The sequence below is a fragment of the Pipistrellus hanaki genome (assembly GCF_964339955.1).
Source record: "Pipistrellus hanaki genome assembly, chromosome: 10".
In the NCBI taxonomy this organism is placed as follows: domain Eukaryota; kingdom Metazoa; phylum Chordata; class Mammalia; order Chiroptera; family Vespertilionidae; genus Pipistrellus; species Pipistrellus hanaki.
In genome coordinates this window covers 1,287,699-1,314,427 of record NC_140512.1, presented here as the reverse complement: position 1 = coordinate 1,314,427, position 26,729 = coordinate 1,287,699, and the positions used below count along the sequence as shown (strand labels likewise).

Here is a 26,729-nt window from a genome sequence, read left to right as displayed (position 1 = left end):
GGGAGTCTGTGGCCCAGGGGCTCCCTCAGGGTGGAGGTTAGGGGGTTGCGAGGGAGGCTGGGAGAGCTCCTCACGCTTCATTCTGACAGCATCCTCAGGTGGGGTCCCTGACGGCCCCACGTTCTCACCATGGGCGGGTGGTTTGGGGTACGTGTGGAGTTTAAGTGCACGCACATTGGGATGTTAGCACACAGGTTCAGGCGGAGGGTGTAAAGGTCTCCTGTGCCTTCGTCTAGGTCCCTGACCAGCTCGTGTGCCAGGCAGGTCTGAGGACTCGGCCGAGGACAGCCCCGGACAGAGACCTCTGACCCACGCCCAGCCCTTCGGTGAGTACCGTCTGCCTGAGAGCACGTGGCCGGATTCACCCCCGGACAGGCCCCTCACTGACGTCCTTTCGTTTGCTCCTCAGACCCACCTGCCCAGCGCTGTCCTGCCTTGGAGCAGAGGAGCCAGGATCTGCTTGCTGTCCCCGGACAAACCGCAGGTGGGAAATGGGGACGGGACCCTGGGGGCTGGACTGGAGCCCGGCATCTCCATTTGTTACCCAGCAGTTGCTGTGCTGACGGTTACATTCCTGCCTCGCTGAATTCCCAGCTGCTCTCAGGCCGCATTGCTCCGATTCTTGGACCGAGAACTGCTCACTCTGCTCAGCAGACCTTCTTTGGTCTTGAGCAGGTTCGGCAGTTGGTGTCGGCAGATTTATTAGGTGCCCTCTGCTTGCCACCGAGTACGGTGCCAGCTGACGCCGAGCGGGGCCAGCTGCCCCTGTGCCGCTGAGGCTCTGGCCGGGTGGGCATGTCCAGGGGATTGCCTTCCGTGGCATTCCTTCCCCTCCAGCCTCCCCGCCCGCCTCGCCCAGAGGCAGAGACGCCCTGCCCCAGGTCGGAGGGGCCCCCGCTGGTCAGCTGACCATCCCTCATTCCTACCTTGAGTTACATCAAGATGAGGGAGGAAGATCCCATTTTCATTGGGCTGTTAGAGAAAGTTCCGGAAGGAGGTGGTTTGGGGGCTAAGTCTTGAGGAGGAAGGGATGGTGTGCATAGAGGGCATTCCAGATCATGAAGATTCCACTTTTTAAAAAATATGTCCTTTTAATTGATTACAAAGAGGAAGGGAGAAGGAGAGAGAGAGGGAGGGAGAGAAACATCAGTGATAAGAGAGAATCGTGGCTCGGCTGCCTCCTGCACACCCCCTATTTGTTTTTTAAAAGTAACCAGCATACAAGAATTGGCACCCCAAAAGGCATATTTAGGGAAGCAAACTGCTCCCTCAGGATCCGCCAGAGTCCAGACCCAGCTTGAGTCGCTCAAGGTTGATCTTTAAGAGGCAGGCTCGGCCCTGGCCAGCGTGGACAGTGGTTAGAGCATCGGCCGAGCAAAAGGCCCTGGGTATGATTCTGGGTCAAGGCCATGTACCCAGGCTGCAGGTCGATCCTCAGCCCTGTCCGGTGTGTGTGGGAGGCAGCCCATGAGTGTGTCTCTCTCTCCTCCCTCCGTCCCCCCCCTCTAAAAATCAATGGAAAAATGTCCTCAGGTGAGGAGGAACAAAACGAAAAATAACACATAGAACACCCAGGATCCTTGTTCCGTGGAGCCACAGAAGGTGGGCCTCCGGCCGTGGTTGGCGGTCCTGGCGTGGGGCCGCGCAGGACAGTGGGCGCATTCCTGGGGCTGGAGGCTCGCAGGGAGGGGCAGGCGGGGTGCGAGGAGCCAGTGGGGTCGGTGGAGGCCTCTCGCCGGAGCGGCCAGGACATTCCTGCAGGCCCCGGGTGTGGCCGCCAGGAACACTCCGGAGGAGCAACTGCTGAGCTGGACAGCCCGCCCCGCCCGCCCCTGCCGGCCCCACGGAGGCCCAAGGACGGGGCTCTGGCGGAGGCCGCCGCAGCCCCCCGCCCTCCCGGGCTGAGTGCAGATGGAATGAGATCACTGTCCCAGGCCGCCCGCCCGCGAGGCTCCTCCTCGTCCCCTTCTGGAGGCCCCGCTCTGCCCCGAACGTTGGACGCCCGCCCCGGCTTCAGAAAATATCCGTAAAGCCCCGTGGAGCGACCCTCTCGGCCTCCATCACGGGCTTCGGGCTGCCCCCTCCAGGGAGACGGCATGGCCGTGGAGGGCTGCCTCCCTCAGGCGGGACCCTCACGCCCCATCCCCACCTCCCGCCGCCCTGGCCCTCGCCTCCCACAGGAAGTGCCCCGAACGCCGGGCCTCGTGTGGAGACCAAGCCGGCACAGAGACCGGCCGCTGCTCCTGTCCCCGAGTCCAGGGAAGCTGCCCCCGAAGGGCAGACGGACATTCGGACGTTCGGACGGACTCCGGGCGGCAGGAGCCGTCCTCTGCTCTGGGCTCGGCTCTTCCCCTCGGCCTCCGTGCTGGAGCCTTCGTCTGTAAACGGCACCATCTCCCCTGTCATTACAGCCCTTCTTGGCGTCTCGGGATGACAGGATTCTTCCTGAGCTTTAAAAAGTACATGCTCTTGGCCCTGGGAGTTCCACGTAGGAACAGAGGAGGCAGCCGCCCAGACCGTTCTCACTGCTGAGATTGCTCAATGTGGGGCGTCTTTCAGGGAGAGTGCAGGAGGCCCAGAGAATCCAGACAAGCCCCCCAAACCCCCTGGAGCGGTCCTGTGCCATATTCTGGATATTTCACCCCCGCCCACGTGTGATAGTGCTGTTGAGACACGGGTGCCTCACGTTAGGTCGGAGAGTCGCCTGTCTTGTAAGGAGACGTCCCAAAGGGGTCTGGGCTGCTCGTCACTGGAGAGAGGACCTCTCGCGCCCGTTGGGGGGACGGAGAGCAGGCGGGAGACACGAGGGCCCTTGTGTCAGTGGAGGGAGACACGCAGGGCCCGTGTGTCAGTGGAGGGAGACACGCAGGGCCCGTGTGTCAGTGGAGGGAGACACGCAGGGCCCGTGTGTCAGTGGAGGGAGACACGCAGGGCCCGTGTGTCAGTGGAGGGAGGCCGGGAGCGGGCGCCTGGAACACGCCCCTTCCCTGTGGGACATGGTGACGGCCTCTTCAGGGGGCGCTCTCAGTGTCACATGACAGCTGTGAGCAGAGGAGCCAGTGCCAGCACCCGTGTTAGTGACGGGCAGGGTGACCCCTCACTGACACGTGGGTCTTCAGAGGGAAGGTCTCACGATTCAAGCAGACTGCGGAGACGACCCCGAGTGCACTGGGGGAGCGAGGGAGGGCGTCCCCTCGGGCGAGGAGCAAGGAGGCAATGAACAGGGAGGCGAGGGGCCGCCAGCAGGCAGGTCCTCAGAGCCCAGGGAAGGGAAGGGGAGCAGAAGCAGGTCCTCGGAGCGGCCGCCAGACCGGCAGGAGTGAGGACCGCGCCGAGAACAGGCCCGGAGAGCCGCTTACCGTGGCGGCACCCTCTCCCGCCCGCCCGCCCGCCCGCCCGCCCGGGGGCCAGCACAGTACAGAAACCGAGACAAGATGGATGCTTCCCCGCCATCCAGTGGAGGGTGCGGCAGCGGCCAGGCTTCCTGCTTCAGAAGGGGCCCGGGGGAAAGTCCAGGAGCGGGACCTCATGGAGCGCGACCCCATGAGGCCCCCTCCACCTGGGCAGGGAGACCCCTGTGACCTCCGGGTGAGGCAAGAGGAGTCCCAGGAAGAGCCGGCACCTCGGATACTGGGAAACCCGCCCCCTCGGATACTGGGAAACGGCCCTGGACTCCGCGGGGGCCCAGGGGGTGGGACGCCTCGCAGTGTGTGTGGACGCTGGGAAAACACCGGCGACCTCTGGCCTGGCGGCTACTTCCAGGGATCCGAGGCCCGCCACCGGGAAGGGGGACAAGGTCGGCTCAGGATCGTTACGATGCTCCCGGAATGTGTACAGACAGCCTGTCCCCCAGACAGGCCGGGCTCCGAGAAACGCCGGGGCGGCCGTCCTGGCCGTTCACCTTTGTCATGTCCGGGGAGAGACACGCAGAATAAACAGAACCGTTCACACTGTGTGATTGCCCGCTCTCACACGCGGGTGCTAAGCTGCCCCGGCTGTGGGGTTTAGGCTGGTGTGTGTTGTATTCCAGCTCTTTATTTCCAGAAACGTCCTCAGGTTGCTGTAGAATTCATAGAGGAGGGAACTGTGACGGGTGGAGAAGCATTGCTGTGACATTGTGGGAACTATTTCCATTGATTTTTAGAGGTGGTGGTCCCAGTGAGGAGACCCACTGGTTTGGGGGGCTGGAGGAGTCCCCCTCCGCCAGCTCTGCTGGCCCAGCCCCCGTGCGGCCCCTCGGGCGGGGGCTCTGGTGGCCTCCCTACTCCTGGACCCCACATCCTCCACGCCCACCCCTCTTCCCTCACCAGACACGCTCTGGATGGCCCGTTGCACTGCGGAGCCTGGGAGAAAGAGGGCGTGCATGTGCACACGGGGGGCGGGGCAGTGGAGATTTCAGAAAGCATGGTGAGAAGACAGCGACACATGTTCTGTGGCCACAGTTCCATTTCTTAAACAGGATCCTTGTAACCCCGTGTGTCCTGTACTCTCCACAGATATTTCAGGTTCTGCATGCACATACACACACACACCACGCGCGTGCTTTTCCTCTGAAGGAACAGGCTCAGCAAACAGGACGCGTGTGGAGAAGTCCCCTTCACGCCTTTTCTTCACTCTGTTAGCGTCTGCGTGTGCAATGGCTGTCTGACAGCGATGCCCGGCGCTCAGAAAGCCTCCCCTCCGGAGGCAGAGCACAGGGAGGGCAGTTGGGGTGCCTCCCCTCGTGCCCCTGCCAGTCCCACGCCCCTCTCCCCGCAGGCTGTGGTCTCCGCGGAGCAGACTTCGCACTGTTCCCTTCTGTGTTTGAGCAGGCGAGGGCTCCGGACACAGCACCCATCCTCTCCCCGGGCCTGCTGCAACCCCCGCGTCTTGTCAGAATAACTGCCGTTTTCCAGCCCCCGGGGCGGCCGGGTGGGGGTGCGGGGGCTCCGGCGGCCATCGGGGGCGGGGCCTCCCTGGGCACCGCGGTGTAGTCAGCTGGGGCAGGCTCCCGGGCACGGGCAGGGCGGGCTGCCAGCCTGAGAAACACCTAGATCTGCCGGGAGCCGCAGGAGCTTCCTCGAGCCACACTGCCATGTTGCCAGGAAGCAGAGGGCTCGGCAGAGCGGAGGAGGGCCGTCACAGCTTGTTTTCTCCCCTCTAGCTCCCACGTAGGAGGGTGGACGTGGCGGTCCACCGGTGGAGGTGACGGGGCGGGAGGAAGTAGCCGGGTGGGGCGAGCTCTGGTCCTAGCCCCGAAGGCCCCCGAGGACACGTCCCTCTCTGCGCTGGTGTGCAGGCGTGCAGGAGAGGAGCGTCAGTCAGCAAATGGCGATGGTTTTCGGGAGACGAGAGAGCAGTGAGGGGTTCTGTGGCCTCGCGCACTGGTGCCGGCGGCTGTGCCCCGCGCGGCCGGAAGAAGAGTACTCTGACATTTTTTTACAGGTACGTTTCCTAGGCGCAACCGCCCTCTCGCAGGGGCAAAGAAGCGACAGGCCGAGGGGGAGAGTGCCCGCTTCTGGCTAGGGATGCTCCGGTCAGACCATCCTCCGCGGTGGCCTTGGTCTCTGAGTGCGCAGGGCCCGCCGCGCTGGCCTCCCCGCGCTCGCCAGGTTAGCCTGCGGCCCTCCCCGCCCACGCGCACGTTAGGGCACAGCCCGCCCGCCCGGCGGCACGGGCCCGAGCCCCGGGTCCGAGCCGTCCGCACGGCAGGGGCTCAGCGAGCACTAGGTGCCAGGGGGTCCTGAGGCCCGGGAGAGCACCCCCCATCCCCCCTCCTCACTCCCCGCGGATCCGTCCCCGTGACAGGCCCGTGGGTTCGCGCCCATCCCGATGCCTCTTTCCCGGCTTCGTGGAACCCACGGGCTCGGAGGTCCCATTGCTGCATCCTCACCCCCACATCCAAGCGATGCCAGCGAGCCCCCATGCTTTGGAGGGGCTGGTCCCGGCCCCCGTCCGGTCCTTGTGACGTGTCCGTGCCCGTGGAAGGCCGTGGCTGTCCGCTGACCCTGACTCCCCTCCAGCCGCCCTCTCCCGCCCTGGCATCAGGGCGCGCCTTCCACGGGCGGCCCCTGCCTGGCCAGTCTGAAAGACCGTCCCCCAAGAGTCGTGAGCTCCCCGGGGAGGAAGCGGGGCTCCAGGAGACCAGGCACGGGGGGGGGGGGGCGCCTGGCGGGTGTGCCGCCCTCTGACCGCGCTTCTGCCGTTTCCTGCAGGAGCGGGAGGAGCAGCCGTCTTCTCGCGGCTCGTCTGACCCTCCTGCGCCCGGCGCCCAGGCCCAGGCTGAGCCGAGCGGGCAGCACCCAGGTAAGGACGGAGCAGGGCGGGGCTTGGTGTTCTGAGAAACTGCCCTCCCTGCGCATCTAAGGAGATGCTAAGCCCCGGGAGGAACGCGTCCTGAGCGGGACCTTCGGGGAACCGGGTTCCCGGGGTCCCCCAGGGTCGCCCCCACCTCCCCGAGGGCCACCGACCGCTGTGGTGACGAGGGGGCGCCTCCCGGGCCTCCCTCCTGGTCCTGGCTGTCTGGCTGCGTCCAGCCCATGTCTGCCTGGGCACCCCTGGCGGCTCTCTACCTTCCCGTGGTTCCTCTGTTCCTTCGGTTCATTCCTGCCGGGGCCCCGTGGGAAGGGAAGAAACCAATGACACATAGGGACTGTGGGCTGTAGACTTTGACGGGGACCGGAGCCCGGAACCGAGACGGAACAGGCGAATGAGGGCGCTGGCTGTTCGAATAACTGGAGCGTTTAAGAGCAAAGAATGGAAGGATTGGGACTGGTGGGATGAGAATTAGATTTTTTAAAATATGTTTTTATTGGTCTCAGAGAGGAAGGGAGAGAGAGTAACAGCAAAGATGAGAGAATCACCAGTTGTCTGCCTCCTGCACGCCCCCCACCGGGGATCCAGCCCTCAACCCGGGCCTATGCCCTGACCGGGAATGCACCTGAGCCTGGTTCATAGGCCGGCGCTCAGCCCGAGCCCCGCTCGCTGGGCGGGAAGAGTTGGGTTTCTTAAATGGCTTAAGGAGAGGGTGGCGTTTGGCAGAGCAGGAGCGGGAGCCGCCCAGGCCTCGGAGGGGTTGCCCCGGTGTGGGGAGGGCGCCCTTGCGAAGCTCGGTTCCGGCCGCGCAGCGTGGGGTCACCCCGGAGGCTTTCCAGCGAGGTGATGTAAGGGAAACGGCCCCAGTTTGTTGCCATTGGCCTCGAAGCCGAGGAAGTTCGTAATCCGTGACATTTCGCTGCTTACAAATGGTCTCCTTTAAACGAAATTATCTAAATGTTGGTGTGCGTGTTCACCCGAAGCCCGTGCTCAGACTCTAACTGGAAAGAGAGAACCGAGGCTGAATGAGCCCCACAGCTTCTCCTCCGGCCTCTCCCCGGGGTGGGAGCTGGTGGATGGGCGGCAGGCGGCCTCGTGGGAGGTGCTGGCCGTGCCCGGGTCGGGCTGGGGCTGAGGGGCCGGCCTCTGACCTGTCCCGGCCCCTGACGCATGTCGTACCCGCTTCCCCGGAGTTCACACTGTGAGCACCCCCACCACAGCTGCCTCCTTCCCCCCAGCCAGAGCGTGGCTGGCAGGCAGGGCAGGCAGGAGGGCCGGGTTGTGGCGTGTGATGGAGGCTAGGGGGCAGCTCCCCGCTTCTGAAGGACCAGTGAGTGCGTGTGACCATGAAGACACGCGTGTCATCGCTAGTCTCCAGCCTCGCAGGGAGGGAAGGGAACCCCTACTGAACGGAACGGCTGACAGCACCCGCAGAAGAGGAGGAAGAACAAGACGTGGGCAAAGGGGAAGTCAGGTGCTCAGAAGGTTGCGAGGAGCCCTGAGCAGCCGGCCGGAAGGACAAAGGCCTTCTGGAACCTGCACCCCCATGGACTCCGATGCTCTGGTGAGATCTGCCGCTCTCCAGAGGGCTGGCCGTCGACGGACATCGACTAAGCGCGAAGCCATCCTTCTCTGAGCCCGGGTCTGGGGCCCGGGGGCCCGGTGCGATCACACTGAGGCCCGCAGGAAGTGTGCAAGGCACCACTGACAGAGACACACGGCACCCCGCTGGGCTGGAGGGGACCTCGCCGTGGAGAGCGGCTCCTGGGACAGGCGCGGGGTGGGGCGGCGCGGGGTGGGGAGGTGGCGGGTAGGACAGGCGCAGGGTAGAGAGGTGCGGGGTGGGGTGGCACAGTGGGAAGCCAAGCCCTGCTCCTTACAGAGCTATTCAAGACGACGTGTCTGAGCTTCAGAGAAGGGGAAACACTGAGATGAGAAGAGCAGATGTTGAGGAAGGAATTGGGGGGGAGGAAGGAACTGTACAGATGAAGGTCAGAAATTACGGCGACGGAGGCAGGACGGACAGGAACCCCGCGGAGCCCGTCTTGTGAGAGCTCAGGATGCCACGCCCTGGGCACCGGGACTCGGAGGAAGGAAGGAAGACCGTTCCTCTGGGCGCAGCTGGGAGGCCCAGCTGGAGACGTGGCAGCCGCCCGCGAACATCAAGGGCCACGGCTGTGACAACAGGAGGGGTGGCCGCCACCTCGCAGAAACACAGAAACGGCCTTGCAGGCTGAGGTACGCCCGCCTGGCAGGTCCTCAGAGCTTGTGCTGGCACTCCTCCCTGAGGGTGTTTTCCATTGATTTTTTTTTAGAGAGCATGGAATGGGAGGGAGAGAGAAACATCGACCTGAGAGAGGCACATCGGCTGGCTGTCTCCCAACTAGGGACGGGGATTGAGCCTGCAACTGAGGTACATGCTCTTGACCGGGATCAAACCCAGGTCTCCTCAGTCCACAGGCCACGCTCTATCCAGCCAGGCCGAGAACTGTGGTTTTCAAACCAGTTGTTCCTGAGGGTCACTCCTCTTCCCACAGACACGGGAGGTGCCCAGGGAGTGGAGGGAGGTTCAGGTTCCGGCATCGCGTCGCTGCGTCTGCACGGGGGTTTCCCCGGGGCCAGGCCCTCCTGGAGCTCACCTCACAGTCGCTCTGGGTGCCCCGGCTGCACACCGCCTCCGGCCCAGGCCCCTGCCGCACCCGGGGACCCCAGCCCTGGCCGGCGCCCCACTTCCGTCTCTCCTCGGTCTGTGAGCCTCGGGGTTGGTTCGGAGCGTGTGGGCCTCGGGTGCAGAGCTGTGCGGGTGTGCCGGGTGGAAAGACGGGGACCCTCTCCAGAGCCCGAGTCTCCCGGGTCAGTCAACGGAAAGAAAAGACTGAAGCGGGAAAGACCCCGCTGGCGGAGAAGGCGAGGAGGTCGAGGGAGGGCGGTTTGTCCGCCTCTTTCCTTCCAGCGCTGTCCCAGTGTCCTGGGACGTGGGTGGCAGCCGGGCCCCAGCCCGGCCCCCTCTCGGGCGCTCCGTTCTAGCCGCGAGCGCCTTGAGACCGTGGGCGGCTCAGTGACCACTCGCCGCCCAGACTCTGCCCTGTGTGTGCCTTCTCGCACCAGCCTTTGAGAAGCTGTGCCCGTGAGGACGGTGAGGACTCGGTGTCCTCGCTGACGCTGCCTGCACGCCTTCTCTTTGTGTACTTGGTCCTCAGAGCTGCAGATAGGGAAACCGAGGCAGGGAGGCTCGGTGACTGGTCAGGCGTCACGGAGAGGTCGGCCGGGGAGCCCCCCAGCCTCGCCTGCAGCGGCCATTTAGGGGAACGCCGCGCAGGCCTAGTGTGAGTCACCCTGGGAGTGTGACTTTGTGGGTCACATGCGTCCCTCTCCCCAGAGATCACACATTTCCCCAGGGCAGCGGCCGGGCCTCCCTTCCCCTGCCGTTCCGCACCGGCGCCTCCTCCGCCATCGTATTTAATGGGTAATTGTTTAATGAATTCCTGAACTCACAGGTCGTAAATACACCTGAGGGCTCAGAAAGGCCCTGCCCCTCCCCCCCCCCCCCCCCCCCCCCCCCGTGGGAGGTTCTGCCGACTCCAGGTGAGCAGTGATGAGGACGAGACCGGCTGGCCACGGCCTTCCCTTCCCACGGTGCCGCTCACGGTGCCACGGGGGGCGTCGGGAAGGTTGGGGGGGATGGCAAATGGGGGAGGCCGTGGAGTCCATGTGAGACGGTGGCTCCCACGCTTCCCGCATTAGCAAATCCTGTTATTTGCTAGATTTTTAACATTTCCTACAACTTTTATGTTATTCTGTGCTAGTACAGTTTTGCTAATATTATTTAAAATATTTGTCTTGAAATGCTAATGTTTGTTGCATATGATATTATATTTTAAAATCACTTTTCTTGAAATATTTACCAAAAAAACAAAAAAGAATAGCTCAGCCTTTTACCCACTACACATGCACATGCACACCCACGCATGTGCACACACATACATGCACTTGTGTGCACACGTGTACGCACACAGGCACTCATGTTTGCATGCGCGGGCACTCACGTGCACACAAATGCACATATGCACGCACACGCACACTCAGGTGCACACGCACACACACATACACACACACAGGCACACATGTCCACACTTCTTGTCCAAGGACACCTAACTGCCTTGGGAAATGCCAGGGGTACAGTTTAGATAGGACTCATGTGAAAAAATCACCGATGAGGGGTTGTATTTTCCTTGGATAGGAAAACCAGGATTTGCTACCTCCGAAAAGCGAGTAAGACGTTTTCACCTGAATTCGCTCTTTTTAAGCTGCCGTCAGCCAGTCGTTTCCGGTACGTATGCTTTGTATGCGTTGTTTTTCTGGGGTCGTTTTAGCCTCTGTTCCCAGAGGAAGGTGTGCCCAGCTGGGAGTCCAGGGCTGGGGGAGAGACGGATCCCGGGGGGCGGGGGGGCGGGGGGAAGCAGGGTTCCCTGGCTCGGCCGCCGGGGGGTGGGGGTGGTGGTGAGGGGGGTGCGAGGAAGGTCCCGCTCACGGCGCTCCCTGCGTCCTGTGAGGCTCGGTCCCGGAGCGGTGCCTGTGGAGGAGGGAGCCCCCCAGCGGAGGTGCCCCAGGAGGTGCCGCCCGCCCTGCTTGCAGGCTCAGGTCCTGCCATCTCGGGGACGCCCGCCGGAAGGCCAGCGCTGGCCGGGCGGGCGGGCCCCGGGCACAGGTCTGGCCCGCGGTGCGGCTTCCTGCACGGGGCCGCCCGTGCCCGCGCAGCTCCTGGCCGCCGGCCATCCCTTGTTGGAAGGAGACAGTCTGGCATTGATTCACCCCGTGGCCCGCGTGTAACCTGCCCGGCGGGCTTTCTCCGAGGAGCCCCAGGATTGGCGACTCAGCAGGCTCCGAGGTTTGGGAACGCTGCCTGGCCGTCTGACTTTTTGGAAAATTCTGCAGCCTGATTTATGGAGGCGGCGACTCCGTTCTCTGCATAGCGCCACGCCGCTCACCGGCTCCCGCCTCGTGCCAGCGTGGGGCTCGGGGTGCGGGAAGGCCGGGACGCAGCTCCGGCCGCCTGGACACGCAGGTTCAGGGAGGAGGTGGTGGAGGGAACCCCAGTGAGAGCGTGAGGGCGAAGGGGCTGGGCCGGGGAGCGGCAGCCCTGGGTCAGACATGGCTCCCCCGGGCTGGGCGCCTCCTTTCTGCCTCAGAGCCCGCGGCCTGCCCACGTGGCGGGCCAGAAGGCTGGAGACGGCCCCGTGCTCGTGACGTGGCGGCTGTGGTCCACCTGGCTGCTGAGCACGGCACTCACCCCGAGGAGCCACGCAGCGCCCCCAGCTCCCCTCCCCCCGGGCCTCCCTGTGGGCGCCCCCAGGACTCAGGCTCACCAGCTCCAGGTCCGGGCTGGGGCCGGGGCACCCCTCCTGGGCGTGAGAGGGAAGGTCACATGGGCTGCTGTTTCTCCTCGTGGAGGAGGAATCGTGAGAACCCTAAGCCCTTGCTCGGGAGCTGTGTACGCTTCCTGCTTGGACCCAAAGATGGGCATTCAGAGTGAGTTTAGGGGAGTCCCAGGAGCCTGTTACCCCAACAAGGCCCCCGCCCCTCAGCCAGGCCCCAGCAGGGCGGGGCACAGGCAGTGCCCAGCCAGCAGCCCGGCCCGAGCACCCTGCATCCCGGCCAGCCCCGCTCCCCAGCACGTCCTGGGGAGCCAGCCTCCCGCTCCTCGGTTCTGGGAGACGTGCCATTTCTTGGAGCAGCCTGAGCTCCCGCTGGAACGCCTCTCCTCGTCCTGAGGACGCCTCAGGCCGGGCCTCTGCACGCCGCCTGCCCTCCGCCCGCCCGCGAGCAGCCCGCCCAGGCCGAGTGCCCGCGCATGCGCACAGCCTCTGGGCCGCTGCGTTAGCCCCCCATCCTCCTCCTCGGGGGCGCCCTCCCCTCTTGGAGGGAGAGGGAGCCCCTTGCCAGAGGAGCCCCCCTCCTTCCTGCAGGCGGTCTCCCAGGAGTGGCCGCTGAGCCGGAGCCGGGAATTGTTTTTCCAGATGTGGTGGGAGCCTGTTCAGAGCCTTCCCCTCGGATCCGTTTTCGGCTCTGCAGTCCCCTCTCAGCCTGAGGCCCCAGCACTCGGGGGTGGGGGTGGGGGTGGGGGTGGGGTCTCTTTCTGGGTGACCACAGGGCCTGCACCCGTGTCACCCACGCCCTCGCTGCTTGGTGACTGCCGAGCGCAGGAAGTCGCCGGCTCGGTGCACGGAGGCCACGTTTCTGGAGCGAATGTCAAGGGGTCTGGGGTGTCACACTGAATGGGGTCACCCGGATGCCCCGGAAGGTGGTGTGGAGAAGGGGTGCAGGCAGGCGGCCCTGCGGCCGTGCCCGAGGTCTGCCCTCCTCAGCCTCAGGCTGCTAGATGGACGCGGGTCAGACCCGGGAAGGTGAGCCCCTTCCAGAGCCACACGTGTGGACGCCGGCTTCTGCCCGTGGCCGTGGCCCGGAGCTCCGGGGACCGCCGTCAGGCTGAGAAAGAACAGGCCCGCGGGGGCGGGCAGGGTGCTCTGTGCCCTCCCTCCTCCCCCACCCCCTAGCTCTGAGAGCGGGTCTCTGTTCTTTCTCCCGGGCGGCCTGAGAGCAGGAGCAGACGGCAGGGCCTGCTCTGTGTCACGTCAGCAGGCTCAGGCCGGGGTCCGGGCGGGGCCCCTCGCTCCTGGGAGAGGAAGGGCTGTGGGGGAGGCCAGGCGGACGCAGGTCGTAAAGCCCGGAGGAAGCCGAGGGGCTCGGGGGCTTCCTGGCCCCGGGCCGGATGGGGCCCGGGCAGGAAAGGGGGCTCCTCGCTGCTCACGTTCCCGCCTCGCCAAGGGGCTTGGGTTTCCGTGACGGGAAGCACCGGGCATGGCTGTCTTCCTGCCTTACCTGCCCGCGTATTGACTTTGGATAGGATTACCCTCGAGTCCCCTCAAACTCGGATTCAGACCGTAAACCGCACGGAAGCAAAGTCCAGGGCGATTAATTATTATCTCGCCCTCGCCGTGCGCGGCGGTCCAGGTGCACCGTCTGGCCGCCAGGCGTCTGCCGGACTTTGTGACGCCCCCTCGCCTCCCGGGGCGCAGCCTAGGGAGCTGCCACCTCGCCGGCCCCAAGAACCAGGCGTTTGTGCATGGGGGAGCGGCGGCCCTCCCCAGGGCCCCGCAGCCAGCACGCTGCCACTTCCCGCCTCGCCCGGCTGCCCGGGAAGCGGTGAGCGCGGGGGACACAGGCCACTGTGTTTCCATAGGTGCTGCCCACCCTCCCCGGGCAGCCCAGACCGAGCCCCAGCGGAAGAGAGGAAGGGGAGGGCACGGGCCTCGGCTGTGGGTCTGGTTCCTGGCCCTCACCCCACGTGTCCCCCTCACATCCATGTTTCTCTTTCCCTCTCCTCTCTCCCCGCTCCCTCCCGCTCTCCCCGAAAATCGATGGAAAAACGTCTCGGTGAGGATTAACAACAACAAAACGAATGAGTAATGTTCCATCGCGCGGACGGCCGTGTTTTGCTTCCCCTCGGCGGACAGTGGGCCGCTTTCACCCGCGGCAGTTATGCTATATGAATTATGAATCGCACCACTGTGCACACGGCTCACAGATCTCTCTTTGAGTCCCAGCTTTTAGTGTGTTTTTTTTGTTTTTTTTGTGGGGGGTGTGGAGGCAGGGATAGGTAAAAACCTATTTTTACTTTTTAAAAGTGGCTCCAAGAAAGACATGCCCAGTCCACTCTGGCTCCCTTGGTCTCGCGATTACAGACGGCGACGGTTGCCTGCGAAGCCACCACGTTTTGGTCGCCTCTTTGTGTGCAGGCAGCTCTCCGTGGGAAAGACGGCGCCCCTGGACGGGGGCTCGTGAGCCTGGGAGATTAATTGTATGCCAGAAAGGCATTTCAGTTGACTGGGGAGTTATATTTGCACAAGGTTTTACTTGCTTAGAGGTCAACAGAAATAGCTCTCGGGCCGAACATGATCCCGGCTGAGAGCACTTGTGCCGGCTGGACGCGCCGTGGTGTCCGGGCGGAGCGTGTGAGAGCCTTGGCATCCGCGCATGCGTTCAGGAATCGCCGGGTACGGCGCCATCCAGAAAAGTCCCCCTTCTTCGTGCGCATCCAGTCCTCTGTCCCCCAGGTGTGGGGGTGGGGGCTCCCCTGCTCAGCAACTCTCACCACCACCCCCACCCGGCAGCTGGGTGCCCCACGGCTCCTTTGAGCTCTGGCGTGACCCAGGCCTGGTCCCATCTGCTGGGTCAGCCCACACGTTCTGCTCAGGAGCATGCCTCCCTCGATCTGCAGTGTGTTAGGAAAGGGTGTGGGGGGGGCAGGGACGGCAGGGGGAGGGGGGCACAGGGCAAGGGGGGGGCATGGAGTTGGGCACACTCTGAGGGTGCCAGCTCCCAGCCTAGGACACTGCCCCCCAACCCAGAAGCTCTCTGATCCCCATTCTTCTTCTTTAAAAAAAAAGCAAAACAAAAACACAAAAAAAACCCAAAGGTGTTATAGTACTTATTTTTTTAATTCTCACCCGAGGATATTTTTCCATTGACTTTCACAGAGAGAGTGGAAGGGAGAAGGAGAAACAGAGAGAGAGACATCCATGGGACACACATCGGTTGCTTGCCTCCCACACACGCCCGGTCCCAGGTCAGGAATCAAGCCTGCGACCCTTGGGTCCGGGGCGACGCTCGAACCACTGCGTCACACCAGCCAGGGCCTCCCGAGGATACTTGCCCAGTGATTTTAGGGCGAAGGGAAGGAAGAGGGGAAGACTGGAGACACACCGCGGTGGGCTGCCTCCCTCATTGCCCGCCCCCCCCCCCCCCCCCCCCCCGGCCGGGTAACGAGCTTGCAACTCAGGTGCGTGCCTTTGACCCTTCGGGTCTGAGCGCTGACGCTCTAACCACCGGGAAAGCTGGCTAGAGCTGAACCCGCTTGGGAGGGTACGTAGAAATTCGCCGCATAGACGGACAGCGGGCATCATCTCCGCTGGCGATTAAGTCTCCCAAGGAGGCCTGTCGTGTGCCGGGGCCCTGAGCAGCCTGCCCCAGCCTGGCCTCCCGGGGCTCTCGTGGGCACACACCCAGGTGGGGGGCGAGGAGCAGGCTCGGGGACAGGAGGCTCCTCTCTCGACAGAACAGCCGCGGACCCAGGGGCAGACGCCGTGGAGGGAGGTTATACATATGTTACTTCTCACAGCCTCCGAGCGCCTTCTAGCTGCTCCTCCTCGGGGGCGAATCTGCTTACTTGTCCCCCAGGGGGGGTGTTAGCTGTGTGAGCAAGGCCACCCCCAGCCTCCCCAGTGAGAGGTGCCTGGGACAGAAGAGGGGACGACCCGGGAGGGTCCCTGCAGGCGCACAGCTCCCCCTTGTCCTGAACACACAGGCAGGGAGCCCTGCTCCGGCCGGACGGCGGGGCGCAGTGGCCCGGGCGGGGAGTCAGCCTGCTGTCTAGTGGGAGCGGGCCTAGGCAGGCTGCAGACTCAGCAGGTGTCGTGCGGGGTGAGGTGGGCCTCGGCCCGGCTGGGCACAGCCTCAGCCTGGCTCCGTCCGTCGGTGGGGAGACGCACCCAGGATAGCTCATGAGCCAACCCTAAGCTATTTTCGCCGCCTGTCCACCCCTTGGAGAGCCGCGGCCTCGGTGTGCTGAGGACAGGGCGGCGAGGTGCACTTGGGAGCTGAGGTCAGATGAGCTGCTCAGTTAGATATTTGGGACAAAAGTCGACGGCCCGTTTTAGGCCGGCCTATTCCAGGAAGGAGGGGAGCTATGAATAACTCCACTCACCGCCGTGTGGTGTGACCTATATTCGTGCGGTCAATACACCCGAGGAACGTGTGTGCAGGGGAGAGGGTCAGAAAACCATGTTCCCTTCCCCTCCGCGCCCGCCCGCGGCGCCTCCCCACGGCCAGCGTGGGCGTCGGGCACGCAGAGAGCAGACCCTCCGCATTCAGGTAGCACCCCTGTCTGCTTCTCCCAATCACATGTGAGTGATTGCCGATCAGCCCCGAGTGTGAGCCCGCGGGAGGTCTGCGAGGAGCGGGTGCCACGTGGGGATATCTCAGCGGGAAGCGTAAAGAGGATGGAGAAATATGGTCTTTGGAACCGATCCTTTAAGATCCCAGTTTGGACGATTCCACTGCCAGTCCCCCGCAGAACGTAACAGAGGTTAAACAAAACCTGAGGATCACTCTGCTTTTATCTCAGAACACTCCACGCCAACGGGCCCTCAGGGCTCTGGAAGGGTGGTCCGCTCTTGGGGGTTTTAGATTCTTTAAAAAGGTTTATTTTTGCTCTAAGGAGCAAGACAGAGGCGTATGGGACGCGTGCGGACACATGGTGGGCGTGGGTGGAGGTGCTGATGGCCGGGGCAGTGCGAGGTGTGCGCTGCCCGCCCGCTGCGGAGGGGCTCACCGTTTTGATACTTTGAACATCGTCAGAGTTACTCCGACCCCAGGGAGCCCGAGGCAGCGGGGAGCAGGGAGGGGCCCGCTGGGCGCAGAGGGGAAGGCGGAGACGGCCGCCGCACGAGGTGGGCACAGTCCCGAGTGCTCAGACTTTTTTCCTGGGAGAAATCGGTCAGCCAGCCCGTCCCCCTGTCTGACCCCTCCCCCCGGCCGGTGACAGCGATGAAAACGGCCTTTGTGTCCGTGTCCGGCGGGCTTTCTCCTGCATGTAAGCAGGCGTGGCGAGGCTGCGGCGTGCCGCCGGGCGCACACGGGTCACTTCGTAATGACGGAGCGCTGTGCCCACCCCCTCGGTGCCCAAGAGGCCTGTTCAGAGGGAAACCTCAGTGGTCCGCAGGGGGAGTCGGGGCGCAGGGCCTGAGGGGTGGCTTCACGTTCCAGGCCTCTCCTGGACCCTGGCCTGCGGGCTTCAGTGTAGCTGGCACCTCTCCTCCAAGAGGAGCCCCCTCCGAGGTCTCAGAACCTGTGCAAGGCCTTGTTCCCGCTTTGAGGCTGGCCCTCGGGCTCAGCCATCACCATGAGTTGCTTCCTTGGTTTATGGCTGACAGCTCATCTTGGGCCTTCCCCCCCCTCCCACACACACACACACACAGGGCTGCAGGGACAAGGGGACCCTCCAAGGTCCTGGGTTTCTGTCAACCCCTCTTCCCCTCCCCTCCCACCCGCCCCTGCCCCCAGGACTCAGGGCATAGCTCTGTCCGCTGACTTGGGTGTCCTCCCATGTGATGCATTAAATATTAATGCTGTGGTAATTATTAATTATTAATTTAGCACTTTTGTCCTCTTAATATCTGGCCCCGGGATTAATATTTGACTGCTCACAACCTGACCATAGCCGCGCCGCCGTCTCCCCGCTCGGCCCGGGACGCTGGGCCCGTGAGCTGGTTTCCCCGAGGCAGACCCTGGGTCCTGTCCCACCTCCCTCTCCCCTGCAGCCCAGAGCTCCGGCCCCCGGCCCTCCTCACAGCACGGGCACGGGGCCTCTGCTCGGGGGCAGCAGCCCCTGCCGGCCAGGCCTCCACTGTCTGTGCTGTCTGTCCCCTCCCGTCCCTCTGTCCGTCCTCCTCGGGGCCTGTCCTTGCACCTGACTTGTGTGCTGGGAGCAGGAGACAGGAGTGCCCAGGGTTCTGGAGAGTTCTGTGAGCTCATTCATTGAGCATGCACCTGGGGAGCTCCAGTTGGGAGCTGCCAAACTTGTTTTCCAGACCCAGGCCTGCTCCTTAGCGCTCGTGTGATCTTGGCAGGCTGCTGGGCTCCTCCGGGCCTGTTGGGCAGCCGGGGCACCAGGTTAATAGTCACCTTTAGATTGCCTCGGAGGCCTGGATGGGCAGGGCTAATAAATAACTGCTGAGTGTTTGCTGTGGCCGGCTCTGCCGGAGCTCTGCCCCCGCCCTCTCCCCAGGTTCCCCGGTGGGAAAACAGAGACCAGGCCCCCGGGCAAGGCTGGGTCAGCCCCCTCCCCCCAGCCTGTGACCCTCTGCTCGCCGCCGCCAGCACCAGCGGGGCAGTCCTCTGGGAGGCGGAGGGTCTCCTGCCATGAGCTCTGGGCCCCTTGTTTGTTAAGCGGGTGTCACATGGGGCCGTTAGGGGAACAAATGAGACGGAATACGTGACCAGCAATGTGCTGCCTCGGAGTCACCCTCAGCTGTTATTTACCAAGTTGTTAAAAAGTGACAGGTCTGGGAAACTCGGAAAAATGGGGTCCGTGTTAGTGCAGCGTATTGGGTTACAGTGAGCGAAACGAACTCGGGCCGGAGCACAATTATTCCACGCGGTCGGAATGTCGGACACAGCTGCCAGCAGGAGCAGCCAGGCATGCACAGCTGCCCGAGCCCACTCCCATCCCAGGCCCAGCTCCCGCCCTTCCCGGCCCTGTCCTCCATTTCCTCCATCTCCTCCATCTCAGGGTGCTGGGTCACCTCCCTCACCACTGGTTAGCCAGGTTCTCCAGAGAGACGGCACAGTGGGGTGTGCGTCTGTCACACACACGTGCCACATACACAGTCACACGTGAGTGTGGGGGGCGGGGTGCTTAAGGAATGGGCTCACATGGCTGTGGAGTTGCAGATCCACAAGCTGTAGGATGGAGACCCGGAGGGAGTGCAGGGAAGTCGGAAGGCAGAACTCCCTCGTGCTGAGGGGACATCAGTCTTTTCTCTCAAGGCCTTCCGCTGATGAGAGGGGTCCACCCCCGTGGTGGCGGCCATCGGCTCCCCTCAGCCTACTGACTCGGCTAACCACGTTGAAATGCGGCGTGCAGCATTGCCAGGACCGCGGTGTGACCCATATCTTGGTTCGAGTTCTAGCCGGGCTGGCACCTAAGGATGCACTGAGTCTCCAGTGCCCCTCGGCCAGGCGTTCTCTGGTCTTCGCAGTGGAGTTGAAGGCGCCATCCCTGCTTCTCTCTCTCTTTCTCTCTCTCTTTAATATATTTTACTGATTTTTCACAGAGAGGAAGAGAGAGAGTTAGAAACACTTGATGAGAGAGATACATCGACCAGCTGCCTCCTGCACACCCCCCCACCGGGGATGTGCCCTCAACCAAGGCACATGCCCTTGACCGGAATTGAACCTGGGACCTTTCGGTCTACAGACCGACGCTCTATCCACTGAGCCAAACCGGTTTTGGCCATCCCTGCTTCTCTCTCTGCGTCGGCCACAGGCTCTCTCCCGAGAAGACTTCCTCTGGCTCTCAGGCCGTGTCGAGGGCAGAGGAGGGGCGGCTGGGGGTGCCCGCATTACAGTGAGCCTGTGTGCCATGGCTCTGACCACCAGGCAGCCCTCTTGGTGGCTCTCAGGGGCCAGGGCTAGTGGCATTGTTGGTGTTGCTGTTCCTGTCTGACTGCTTGATTCTCAGGGAAGGGGGAACTCTGTCCGGCCTGCTTAGGGCTCCGCGTCCACCTGTGACCTGGCCAGCGGGCCCAGAGGCCAGGGCATGGGGTCATGCTGGGCAGTGATGGTGGCCCACCCACCCCGATGGGTATGCAGATGGAAGGTGTCTCCTGTGCAGGCAGGTGGACGTGAAGTTGGACTATGATTATTGAATTCCCTCTGGAATATCAATATTAATAAACGCCATCGATATCAACCCTTACTGAAACGAATACTTCACAGCTTTGTTACTGTGACCTCAAGTGACTGTTTTCCATGCTTGGAACCCGGTCGCTAAGGTGCACGTTCGGGCGTGACCCCTCACTGCTACTAACGTTTCTTTCCACTTTGCCTTTTTAATGCCCAGATGAGCCCGACCTTGACGGTCTGGTGAATGATATGAATACATCCTTGGAGAGTCTGTGCCCTTCATCCAGCAGCATGCAGACCGAGACGGTGCCCCTGCGCCCGAACACCCGTGGCCAGCCACCACCCGCAGGGGCACGGGCCGCGGAGCCGCAGGCGTCTGGACAGCAGAAGGTGCAGCGCTCCCAGCCCATGCACATCCTGGCTGTCAGGTGGGAGCCCGGGCCGTGCGGGGATCGCGTGGGGCAGAGCTGCTGCTCTCTGCTGCTTACGGGGTGACGGGCGGCCTTGTGAGACCTGTGGCAGATACAAGCCTCTTCCCCGTGTAGCGTGACTGCACTGGGCGGGGCTTGGTACCTGGTTCAGCTTAGATGACATACTGAGCACCTGCTCTGAGCCAGGCACGGGGCTCAGTGGGGGGATGTCAAGGAAGTTGTCGGAGGAGAATGCTCTGGAAAGGACGAAGTGGCCGGGCAGTCAATGGAGGTATCCGAGGCCTGGCGGCCCAGAGCAGGGTCCAGGACCAGGGGCAGTGGCATCCCCCGGGCGCTTGCCGGAATGGTGCCACCTCAGACATGTGACGAATTTCCCAGGGAGTGAGTGGAGGAGCCTCTGGAAATTCTGGGCTGGAGGGAGGGCCGGAGGAGAGTTCCGTGCGGAAGACGGTAGGTCTCTGAGTGGGGGAGTCCAGGAATGGGGGCGAGGTTTGCGAGCAGTGGCGCGGCTCCCGGGTGGCAGGAGTCCCTCCCTCTTTCCGGTGGATGACACTCGTTGTAGGCACACACACACCTCCTTCCCCCTCCTCGGACAGGCAGCAGGGACGGGCCTCCCCAGGGCAGGCCCCGCATGACTCCACTTCTAGGCGGAGCCTACATATCCCGGCGCAGGGGCAGCGGCAGAGCGGGTGGTGGCCGCAGGCGCGGGGGGAGGGCGGCCACGGGCACAGGGCCTGCATGATGAGCGCGGCCCAGGGGCATGGTGAGGGGAGAGCCGAGTCCGAAGGACTGTGTTGCACACTGAAAAGGTGGGGTAACGGGTACAGGATCACAAACATTCCTTTTGCGAGAGGGTCAGCCGAACGCTTCCTGTGTGTGCCCTGCACTTCCTGCAGGTGCCTCCCTTCGTGCCTGGGCTTCGGTACAGTGCCGAGCACTTCCTGTGCGTGCCCAGCGCTTCCTGTGCGTGCTCCCGCCTTGGCTGCCTGCTTCCGGTGCGCTGCCGGAACTCTTCCTGTGCGTGCTCAGCCTCCTGTGCGTCCCCTGCTCTTCCAGGGGTGCCAATGCTTCCTGTGCGTGCCCTGCATGTCCTGTACGTGCCCCCCTTGCGTGTGTACGCACTTCCGGTACAGTGCGAGCACTTCCTGTGCGTACCTGTGCTTCCTGTGCGTGCCCCCACTTCCGGTGCTTGCCCTGCTTTGTGTGCTCTGTGCTTCCTGTGCATGTCCTGCGTTTCCGGTCCGGTGCATGCAGGTCACTTCCGGCGTGTAAGTGTGGGGTCCTATTTCTCAGGGGTGTAGGTCTCCACGGGTCTGCGAGGGGCGTGGCGTGGCCCTCAGAGCCCAGGTGAGGAAACCACGGCCGGGGAAGTGACTCAGCCCTCGGTTCCGCGTGGGGAGCCCGGATGCAAACCCGGGCCGAGGGCCCTGAGCGGTGGAGACGCAGCGAGCAGCGGCCTGGGACCCGGGTCAGGGTCCTCGCTGACTCGCCCCAGGAGCTTGTCCCCCGCATTGTGGAGGAGAGGGGGGCTTCCCCCAGGGCCAGGCGTCCGGGCCCTGAGGGCGGAGTGGGCTGCGGTGGAACAGAGGGCGTGTGTGGGACCCAGCCTGTCTGCTCTGTCTCCCCGCTCTCTCCATCCCCCCCCCCCCCCACCCCGTGTCTGCTCCATCTCTTGCACCCCCCCACCCCAGGGTCAGCTGCTTCTCCATGGCCCCCAGTTTGTCTGCTCGGTCTTCACACCCCGGCCCCCGAGTGTCCGCTCCATCTCCGGACACTTCACCCGGTGTCTGCTCGGTCCCCACGGCCCCTGCTTGTGTGCTTGGTCCCCACGGGCCTCCTGTGGCGGGGCGGGGCGGGGGGCTGTCCTCTCTGCACCTCCCACCTGGGTCTCTCAGCCTCTGTGATGCCCCTTAGCTTAGCTCTGGACAGTATTGGTGACCTGCTGTAAAGTCCACTAGTAAACATCACTGATAGAGGTGGAACTCACATGACATGGAAGGAACCACTTTGAAGCTCATAACTCAGGGACATCGAGTACACTCCCAGCGTGTCCAGGGACCTCACTCTGGCTCCGGGACATTTCCGTCCTCACAGGGAGTGCGCCCGTCAGCAGCCCCGCCACCGCCCTCTGCAGCCTTGCTGTGGGGTCATCTAGTCTGGACATTCCACATACGTGGAACCCTATAACATGGGACCTTATTTATCCAGCCTTTTTCATTAAGGAAATGTTTTGTTTATTTGTTTGTTTTTTAAGATTTTATTTTTAAATTCAGTTTTAGGTTCCTAACAAAATTCAGAGGAAGATACAGAGATTTCCTGTACACTCCCCTCCCCAATCGTCAACATCCCCAGCAGAGGTATTGTTAATATTTGTTATAATCAATGAATCTGCCTTAACACGTCATCATCACCCAAAGTCCCTCTTACCCGTCAGGGTTCCCTGCTGGTGGTGGACGTGCTGTGGGCTTGCACAGATGAATGGTAACATCAGTCCATCTTTAAAATACCACACGCAGAATTTTTACTGCCTTCAGACACACAGGATTTTTTTAAATGCTCAGGAAAGCCTACTAAAGAGGAGGTTTTGTGAACAACTGGAGCGTTAGGACGTCAGCATCTCCTACCAGGAGTCAAAACACTCGGTCACGTTTTTGGGCCCCGGGTTCCAGGTCTGGGCAGGGAGACACCGCAGGCAGGCGTGTCCGGGCCAGGGACACGTGACAGCTAGACGTGTGCCCAGGCGGAAGCTGTTCCAGGGAGAGCGATGCCGGTTCGCAGGGAAACGAACCCGCTGGCAGGGTGTCGGTGAGAGGCCGTCACGTCTTCCAGGCGCTGGGCTCCCTGGTACCGTGGCAGCACGCACGTTGGGCGTGGGCATCCCTGCCGGGGCCCGTAGAGCCCGGGGCACCTGTGAAAGGGTCCCAGTGTTTGTTCATGTCCTGGGCACCGCTCCCCCCCGCCCACACACACACACAAGAAGGCGAACGGACCATTCATTCAGCCACAGTGTAAAATCAGAGAGAAAGTGACGCGAAGACAGCATCCCCTCGAGGTCTGTGCAGAGAGGAGTGGGAGTGCCCGCAGGGACAGGGACAGGGACAGACAGCGGGCCCCTCCCGGCAGACCCCTGTGCCTGTGGGCGGCAGCTGCCAGCAGGATCCCCAGGGAGAGGAAGCACAGGGCACTTCGCACTGTTTTCGCTTTCACTTTGAACTTGGTTTTTCTGCTGTTTTCCTAATTGCATCTGATTCATCATCTGTGTATGTTTTGCTTGGTTGTATGACAAGTGAGGTTTGTGTTGCTGGGAGGAGGGAGCTCTGGAGAGACGCCAAGCAGAGGGCGGCGCAGCACGATGAGGAAGTGGCTCCCGGTGTGCGAGTGGGTGCAGCCGGGCAGTGCTGGGACAGCGCGGACGGGCCTTTGTGCTGCAGGGGGACCGCCACGTGCAGCCTTTCCTCCCAATTAGCTCGGTATCAGCAGCCTCTTTGTGTAATGCGCATTCAGGGGAGGAGGCAGGAAGTCTCTTAGAAGGCTCGCGTTGGGTCAGGGAAGTGCTCATTCAAGGTCATCGGAAAGTAGTTGTGCTCGTGAAAATGCCCTTATTCACAAAACCTCTCCGCATGGCAGGTCTTCCTGGAACACAAGTGCTGGCGGCTTCGCCTGCCACAGGCGTGTGCCCAGTGCTTCTCACTCTGAGTCTGAGATGGTAGCTTTTCCAAAACGTTCAATTGTGGCAAAATACACATGACCTAAGCTCTGCCATCTGGAGCATTTTTAAGGGTACAGTTCCAGTGCTGCACACCTTTACATTGTCATTCAGCCGGCCTCCAGACCTGGTCATCCTGCAGAATCAATCTGTCCCCATGCAGCACGAGTGCCCCGTCTGCCCCCCCGGCTCAGCACCCGCTTTCCACCTCCTGTCTCCGAGTTTGCCGAGGAGGGAGCTCACACAGGATTCCTCTTTTTGTGACTGGCTTCTTTCAGTTAGCAAAGTGTCCTCCAGGCTCATCCAAGTCAGCATGTGTCAGAATGTTGTCCCTTTCCGAGACTGAATAACTTCCCCTTTCTATGGACGGGCCCGTGTTGCCATCTATTCATGCATCGATGGACACGCAGGCTGCTTCTGCCTCTGACTGTTGTGAATAGTCCTGTCGTGACCTCCCCGAATTTACTTACTCTCCGAGTGCCGCTGTGTCTGCGTGTCTCCCCAGGAGTGGGACTGCCGGGCATGTCGGCGGCAGCTTCTAACCATGCTCGCTCTCCCCCCAGGCGCCTGCAGGAGGAGGACCAGCAGCTGAAAACCTCGTCGCTGCCGGCCATCCCCAACCCTTTCCCGGAGCTCGGCAAGAAGGACGGCCCCTCTGGGCAGCAGGCGGGCGCGGGCGCGGGCGCGGGCGCGGGCTCTGCTTCGGCCTCGGCCTCGGCCTCGGGCCCCGGCCCGCTGCTGATTCCCAGCCAGCCTCCGGCGAAGAAGGTGAGTGGGCCCGCGCTGGGCGAGGCTGCTGGCCGTGCAGGCGGGGGCTCCTTCCCGGGAAGAGGGAGAGGCACTGGGAGCCGCTCAGCCCTTTTCCTCGGGCAGGTTTGCTTGTTGCCTTGGGAGACTTCTTAACGTGTTGCCCACTGTTTCGTTTATTAAGTCAACGATGTATGTGTGTTTTAGAAGGAGCCTCATACAAACGACTTTTAAAATGACAGCGGTTTGTTTCTGAAGAGTGAGTTTTAGCTTTCTGAACCGTTCCACCACCACGTGATCTGGGGCCCGGTCCTGGTGGGCCGACGAGGGGTTCCGCGCTGGGCTCTCGGGCCCCGCCCGTCAGTGTTCAGGGAACAGCCCTGATGGAATGTGATCTGCTCCGGGAAGGGTGTTCCTTGGCCCAAGGGAGACAGCCACCTTCCCGAGCCAGTACTTTCTCCGCTGACGTAGCCTGTGCCGAGCGAACTGTGCACCTTCGTCTCCCAGGGAGGAAGCCGAGGCAGAGAGTGCCAGTCACGTGCCCAAGACCAAGGCACCAGTAACCCGCTCGTCCGCGATGGGCTGGCAGCTCTGTCCCTTCTGATTGGCAGGGCCTGGGCCAGGTTGGGTCCCAGGCTCGGAGGGAGGCCCAGGATGTTCTGTGTGTGCGTGTTGGGGGGCGGGGGGAATAAGGATGACAAACTACCCTGACCTCAGGTGCACCTAACTGTCACCGAGGGCTCTCTGCCAGGCCCTGTTCTAAGTGGCTTATTCTCTATTTGTTCATATGTTTGTTTCTCAGCACAACCTAAGAGGTAGGTATAGTGTTCTCTCTCTGCAGCAGGGGAACTGAGGCCCAGCTCTAATTTAGTGGAAGTTGGATGGGACCGGGTGTGAATGGTGGGGTTGATGTGACCCAGTGTGGGTGTTTGATTTGGGGTGTGTCCTGACTTCAGGCTCCAGAGCCTCTGGTTTTAACTGGGCCCTGAGGTTCTTTCTTTTCAGCAGCAGTGTTTCAGAAGTCCCTTTGCCTTTTCTGCTAGAATCATCCCCTTCTGCTCTCTTGGGACTTTGCCACGTTTGCCGTGAAGGCTGATGCACCCCAGTCCCTGCGCCCCGAAAGCCCTCTGTCTGCGAGGCAGGGGCAGGCGCGCTGTGCGGAGGCGTTTCTCCTGATGCTCGCCGGCTGCGAGCTCTGACCCCAACGGGCCGCGTTGTCCTCCCATCAGCACTTAGAGCAGGGGTCTTCAAACTACGGCCCGCGGGCCACATGCAGCCCCCAGGGGAGTCTGATCCTGCCCGCCAGGTTTTTTGGGCAGTGAGCACAGCTGAGGTGTTACAGTAGGAATTAGTAGTTCATATAGTCCGGCCCTCCAGCTCTCTGAGGGACCGTAATCTGGCCCCCACTTTAAAAAGTTTGAGGACCCCTGACTTAGAGGGTGAGGTAAGGCCCGTGTGGGGCCAGAGCTGCCAGGCCTGGCCCTCTGTCACATGCCTCCAGTCCACGCGGGACGTCTGCCTCCCTGGGGACTCCTGCTTCAGATAAGCTCTAGACAAGCTGTCTGTGGGCTGGTCACTGAGGCTGCTGACCAAGTTGCTCGTCCTAGAGTACAGCTGTGCAGAGATGCTCTGGCTCCCCAGCGCCGGCAGGCCCATGGCCTCCGCCCACGCTGTCCAGCTCGAAGCAGAATGGGGAACCAGGAACCTTGCCTGCTGCTTTCCCTGGATCGGCCCTAGTTGCCCATGAGAACATCGTGTTGGTGTCTGTGTTTCTGTCGCACAGACGCCTCTGGCTCTGGAGACCGGCAGGCAGGGAGCCGGCTGCAAGTAGTGCTCCTCGGAGGGAGGGATGCTCTGCGCTCTGGGTTCGAACTGATCTGGCGGAGAGCGGTGGCGCCGTGGGCCGTGGTGGGCAGCGGCATGGGTTCCAGCCCCCCTGGGACTGTGATGGGCAAGGAGGCGGGCTCCTCCTCTGCCACGCGCCTGAGGGAAGAAGGGGCCTTTGACGTCCTGCCTCTGCACACAGAGTCCGAGCACGCAGCCTGGGCACCACTCCAGGGCCCAGCCTGCAGGCCCAGGCCCTGCCA

At 62.7% G+C, this 26,729-nt stretch overlaps 1 protein-coding gene across 5 annotated transcripts in view; it reads left to right on the top strand.

The window, feature by feature from the left end:
* GRB10 (growth factor receptor bound protein 10) overlaps positions 1 to 26,729 on the top strand; it is an 88,397-nt gene that overhangs the window by 41,029 nt on the left and 20,639 nt on the right. For 2 of the 5 annotated variants that reach the window (XM_084896171.1, XM_084896172.1), the window contains exons 2-9: positions 237 to 326; positions 410 to 484; positions 5,279 to 5,424; positions 6,195 to 6,285; positions 10,535 to 10,624; positions 19,976 to 20,186; positions 22,463 to 22,546; positions 24,459 to 24,663. In XM_084896171.1, coding sequence (XP_084752297.1) covers positions 5,308 to 5,424; positions 6,195 to 6,285; positions 10,535 to 10,624; positions 19,976 to 20,186; positions 22,463 to 22,546; positions 24,459 to 24,663 — 798 coding nt within the window. In that variant the 5' untranslated portion in view covers positions 237 to 326; positions 410 to 484; positions 5,279 to 5,307. Of the gene's footprint in view, positions 1 to 236; positions 327 to 409; positions 485 to 5,278; positions 5,592 to 6,194; positions 6,286 to 10,534; positions 10,625 to 19,975; positions 20,187 to 22,462; positions 22,547 to 24,458; positions 24,664 to 26,729 lie in introns of those variants that run through there. The other 3 variants (XM_084896173.1, XM_084896175.1, XM_084896174.1) reach the window with 3 other exon arrangements.